This window comes from Coptis chinensis, chromosome 7 (genome assembly GCF_015680905.1).
Source record: "Coptis chinensis isolate HL-2020 chromosome 7, ASM1568090v1, whole genome shotgun sequence".
Lineage (NCBI taxonomy): Eukaryota > Viridiplantae > Streptophyta > Magnoliopsida > Ranunculales > Ranunculaceae > Coptis > Coptis chinensis.
The window spans coordinates 23,823,356-23,829,235 of NC_141462.1; the positions used below are offsets into that span (position 1 = coordinate 23,823,356).

At 38.0% G+C, this 5,880-nt stretch overlaps 1 protein-coding gene across 1 annotated transcript; it reads right to left on the reverse strand.

The window, feature by feature from the left end:
* Positions 1 to 4,716: 4,716 nt before the first annotated feature.
* LOC147486713 (mitogen-activated protein kinase kinase kinase 20-like) lies at positions 4,717 to 5,309 on the reverse strand. The gene is made up of 2 exons (XM_086573829.1): positions 5,027 to 5,309; positions 4,717 to 4,892 (listed from the first exon to the last, which is right to left on the reverse strand). The coding sequence occupies exons 1-2, from the start codon at positions 5,307 to 5,309 to the stop codon at positions 4,717 to 4,719; spliced, it is 459 nt and encodes a 152-aa protein (XP_086429955.1).
* Positions 5,310 to 5,880: the final 571 nt, after the last annotated feature.

Below are 5,880 nucleotides of genomic sequence, written 5' to 3' on the forward strand. Positions count from 1 at the left end.
ACGAAGGGTGTAGTCTCTGTTTTAATTAGTAAAACACACCAACCCCAAACAACAAGATCATGGGATTTCTTGGCTTTTACTAGTACATTAAATAGAGTACCTGAAGTTGGCCAAAGTCTTTAAACTTCAATGCCAGTGGAATTGGCCCGCCTCCAAGTAAATGGAAGGGAACTTGCCAAAAATTTACTTGTAACAAGTGAGTATTAACTGTGTGTTTTGGTAGAATATCATTTAGTAATTGAATTTATGATTACTTTTTTTTTTTGAAATGGTTATGGGGTTGATTAAACTTCAAAGAGTTACATACCTCCCCAAGAGTATGATCATTAGAGGGAGAATCCTGACTACAATAATAATAGGCTCGAAGCCTTACAATCATGAGAAACTCATGAAAATAACTCACTCGGGTACATACACAAAGACTTAACAACATAAAAACATCTAATGTCTGTCGCCAAACAAAAGTTTATCCCTTAAGACCGGGTGATCATTTCTTAGGTGTTTATGTGCGTGCTCGAAGTCATAGAAAAAGGTCCCACATTCACCACAAGCGTATGTTAGACCAAGAGTATCATCCGAAATTTCCTTGATATATCCATCAAGATTTTTATCTTTATATCTTACCTTGGAAGCTTGCTTAATCATAGCTAAGGTAGGACTAATTTCACTAGCTAAGCGCCCCCTGACCACACAAGGAGAGGGTTTCTTTCTAGTTCTCTTTGACTTTACCGTAGTCCATTCCTTATCAGCTCGAGTTTCCCTCTGTAATCTCGACCTTGTACCATGTGGAGCGATAGGTTGTGCTTTATATCTCGTCTGCAGTTCTAATGGAGTACAAGATTGCTCACTAAACAAGAGGTTCTGGGAATCATTTGTATCTACAAAGAGCATCCACCTGTATCAGCAGAATCCACTTGAACCACAACATCCAAGTCTACACTACAAATTTCTGAATTCTTGTGTACAAGAGCAACTTCTTGATGAGGTGGCTCATTCTCATGCTGCTCAACTTCAGAATTTATGATTACTTTACTTACCAACACAATGAATTTTATTAAATTTGCAGCTATAGACCACGCACGAATGCACGATTACTAAAAGTAGAAGATACAGACTACTAGTTAACAAAAAAAAAAAAAAAAAAGAGATGTATGAAACTCTTCTACTGGCTTTTGTTGTCAATAATTAACATTCAGTTTATTCTATGTACTGCAGCAAAATTATAGGGGCAAAAGTTCTACAAAGCTGATGGAAATTTCACTTCAGAAAAGAAATATCCACGTGATACAAATGGATATGGAACTCACACTGCATCTACTGTATAGCTGAGCGAGAAGTGGAAGACGCGAGCTTTTTGGGTATCGCAAAAGGATCGAACTGTAAGAAGAGCTGTTCCATCAGCTAGAATTGCCGTGTACAAAGTGTGTTTCCAAGGGAGGTGTTATGAGCATGACATACTTGCTGGAGTTCACGATGCAATTGCTGATGGTGTTGATGTCATGTCCATTTCACTTGGACATCCTGAATGTACAGAAAAAGGAGTTTTTTTTCTCTCATTGGCGATCAGTATGTCAGGTGCGCACACACTCGACTTTGCCTGGCCAAGAGCGCGCCCATGCTCCACCGTATTTCAGCAGGACTTCGACTGCGTAGGTAAATTGCCGAACCACAATATATCCGTGTCTTGTAGTTTGTTCTCTTTTACATTAATCTCTTTACTTTTTATATGCTTGTTATTTGATATTGAGAAGTGTTGGGATAGTACTTGGAGGGTGTTGAAGTCTTGTCTAGAAAGAAAGATCAATCCTTGTGTAGGGTTAATCTATTGAGAGTGGATAACGTTGTTTCTGCAGTTGTTTATCCACAACACTAAACTACTTGAAACTTTTGCAGACGGTGCCATTGCAATTTAGGCGTTTCATGCCATGCGGAAGGGAATACTTGTATCTGCTGGTGCTGGAAATGAAGGACCAGATTTGAAGACTCTAAGGAATGATGCACCATGGATATTAACTTCTGGAGCAAGCACCATTGACCCGAGGATCATAAGCAACGTAGAGCTAGGCAATGATATGGCCCTTGAGGCAAGTTCATGTTCCATCAGTTTGTTTCATAGTTATACTCAACATCCTCAAAAGCCATGTATATTCTCACTTAGAACACATTTATTTTGATTAAGGGGTTGCAGTCAATGGTTTTCAAACAACACAAACATTCTCTCCGCTGATATATGGAGGCGATGCTGCAATTAGCACAACAGACGAAGGCTCAAGGCAATAGACCACATCATATTAGTAGAACTATTGTACTTCTTTAACTTCCATTCTTCAAATCAACTTGACTGTTTTCTCTTTCATTTATTAATTCAAGGTGCGTTGCTGGTAGCTTGGATAAAAAAATTGGTGGAGGGGAAAATCGTTGTGTGTGGTGTAGTTAGTGACACGAGAGGTCCTTTGGAAGCTGGTGCTCAGGGAACAGTGATGCTACCTAATATAACACCAGATGTCGCCTTCAGTTATCCCCTACCTGGCTACCTGCTACTGTTATTAGCAATAATCCTGATCGTTCCAAAATCTTGACATATCTGACTACTACCAGGTTAGACCGTTAGAGAACCGTTTTAACTTAATTTCCACTGCTACATTACAGCTTCATTTGAAGAATCTAATCTAGTTAAATCAGGACGGTGTCAGGATTTAATATCTAATGTACTAATGTGCCGCAGTGGAATTTTAATTACAGGAATTGCATTTGTAAATTTGTCTATAAATCCCATGAAAGCTTATTTAGTGCCATCAGTCTTATTTTTGTAACACAGAATTGCTATGTGCAGTGACCCACAGCCATTATTAATCAAGGTGAAGCTGCATATGATTCTAATGCTCCATCTGTGGCATCTTTCTCTTCCAGGGACCCTAGTACTATCATGCTGCTCATTCTTAAGGTGCATTTTTTTCAATTTCTATTGTGCTAATATTTTGATTAATGTTGGTTTTGCTTGTATCGGAACTGTTTTTTGCGTTTATTGCAGCCGGACATTAGCGCTCCAGGAGTTGACATTCTAGCAGCTTGGCCTCCAAAAGGCTTGATTTCACGAGTTCCAGGCGACCAAACGCTCAGTGGTATCATTGTAAAAAAACGCAAATCAGATAAATATACTAGAAAGGCCAGTAGTTTATTCTTTCTCCCTTTTGTTTTTTTATCCTGAACTTATAAATGTATCTCGAAAATCAGAACTGACTTTACGAACGAGACCACGCTCTTCAACTCATCCAACTGGGATTAAAAAAAAAATATACAAGCCACAACTTGACAGGAATTTCACGATAGCTAACTAGCTAAGTATGGCTTTAAGACATTATGACTCATATGGAAGTATAAGAACCAACAATAACTAAACACATTCTTCTTGGTAGAGCATGAGCTTAAGATGGTCTGAGACACGAATTTTACCTGATAAATACTATCATTCCAGCATTTGATGTTAAATTTCTTCATCCCACCATTTTAACAACCATAGGGGTAAATTCAAGTAACAACATGACTTTACATTTCCTTAAACTCACCAGCATATGTATAGTCCTAAAATTGCTCAGTCTAATCTTCAGCTACAAGAAAGTTTTGCCATCTCAAGAGATACAGAATTACCGGGATCTCTGCCTCTGTACCTCTGCAGCCTCATTTTGCAGCACATCCTTTTGAGAATAAACACTGCAATGAACTCATCAAAAGCGGGATTGCAGCGGGAACCTGAAATGTATCATGATTTCCACAATCTACAACCTCAGAATATTAGTTCAAGGTGAATGGAAATACAATACAATCAAACTGTTTGATTTACTTGATGGATTATGTTAAAGAATAATTGGATTACCACTCTGGACAAAATGACTATCTACTAATTGCACTGGAGATCCGTAAACAGTTAGTCTGATTGTGGAGTATGTAATTAAAGCTGTCAAGGGACGTTATTGAAAATGAAATTTAGATGTCTCAATTCCAACATTATAAAGAGAATGAAATCTAGTCACTTTGCCACTTTCAGTGACTGCTGAATTTATTTCCGTCTAGAGCAACCCTACATAGCGGTATTCCATAAAATGGTGTGAATGCGTGGGAGTGTTCTGAATATATTTCAGAATCTTATATCATGGATTGGGCACATCAACATCCGAATCTTATTAAGATGCATAAAGGAAATTCCAAATAGTTGTAACACACTGAACAACTTTGTTTCTACTGTGAACACTGCAGACACTCTTGGGACTTGGCCAATGGATAGTATTCTGAAAGTATTAAGCTCCCCTCAAACACTTCAGTTAGCAGAGTTATGGAATGGCTGTGCACATTGCTAACATATTATCTATTATGATGACTAGTAAATCAAGCAAGAGGTACTACAACACTACTCACTATAAACTGAAAAGTTTATTAACTGAATCTGGAAAAGTTTTAAAAATATCAGACAACACATCCATAATTTTAAATATAAAGAACAATATGGAAAAACAAGTAGTTAGCAACAAAAAGGTCCTGTAATAAAAATAACAGAGGACCAATTGATTGTATTAATGTTAAAATTACAATGAATTGTTGAATTAGTACAATTGAGCATTGACGTATTTAAAAAGAACGTTTACATGCCTTCCTTGACAAAGATAAAAAAATCATATCATCTCCTCAATTTCTACTCTCTTCCACTCATATCATATCATCTCATCTCCTTGGATACTCAACATTCCACAATGTTGATTCCTCTTTCCTTTGTTCTTTAAGCACCTCCTTGTTGTTGTCAGAGCCAGGGAATGGATGACTACTGACTAGCACCTCCTCAACTTCATCTGTTATCCTGCTCCTCTTTGTGCCATTGTATGCTGCTACTGCTGTGAATACTAATATAGGAATGCCATTTTGGCAAAGGCAAATAGGAAGCAGAAGATACCTTGGAGGCAGAACAACCTCTGTTGCGGATGCTTCCCTTTTTTCCCTTTTTTTTAACCACCTCCTTGTTGTAGTCACCAGCAACGAGTCACGAATGGATGACTGAGTAACTTATCAACACTCCACCGTAATGCCACGTCTTTCACTAAACACTTCTTCAAAAAATCTTGCGCTTCACTTGAAAGATAGCTTGGTATTGACGGCAGTTCCTCACTATAACCAATACGCTGCAAGAGACTATTTACTGGAGTGTCGCAATCAGAATTCCACGCTTTTTGTCCAGTTAGCATCTCTAGAACAACAAGTCCAAAATTCCATATATCAAAAGGAGGCTCATACTCATTATAACGAATTGATTCTGGCGCCATATAAATTGGAGTTCCCCTTATGCTAATTCTGCCACCTTCTTCCCAAGCCTCTTCGCGAGACCAAAATCCGCAATCTTTGGCACAACCTTAACCCTAGAAGAATCTGATGGAGTAGGGACAAGCAGGATGTTGTAACTTGTAACAACCTGTTTTATTTTGTGTAATATTGTATGTTTTTACTATTCTTTTAGGGCCCAAGCCCAAGTGATAGTTTAGAGCCGAAAGGAAATACAAAGTCCCTAGAGATAAGATGGGACAAGCAAGAGATAAGATAATGTTAATCCTAGAGTTTAGGGTAGAGATAAAACAAAACAATAAAAGACCAGGAGGTTGGTCAAGAGTAGGGACGCAAGCTTTAGCTCTAGTGTCTGACGAGTTTCCGACCGTCAAGATCAGGCAAGTTTCTCTAGCTTGCATCTATTTCTTTCTCTAGTCCTAGAATGCTATTAGATATCATAATGAATATCATGTGCTTGATTGCTAATTTATTATGCTTACTTTGGTATTTTTGCGATTATAAATTCATAGCGTCCAATGCGTTAAGTCGAAATTGTTGTCGTGAGTATGGAAG

Coding starts and splice junctions, on each gene's coding strand:
- LOC147486713 (XM_086573829.1), bottom strand. CDS start 5,309: ATGGCGCCAGAATCAATTCGTTATAATGAGTATGAGCCTCCTTTTGAT. Junction 4,893..5,026: donor CAGTCATCCATTCGTGACTC/GTTGCTGGTGAC, acceptor TTCCTATATTAG/TATTCACAGCAGTAGCAGCA.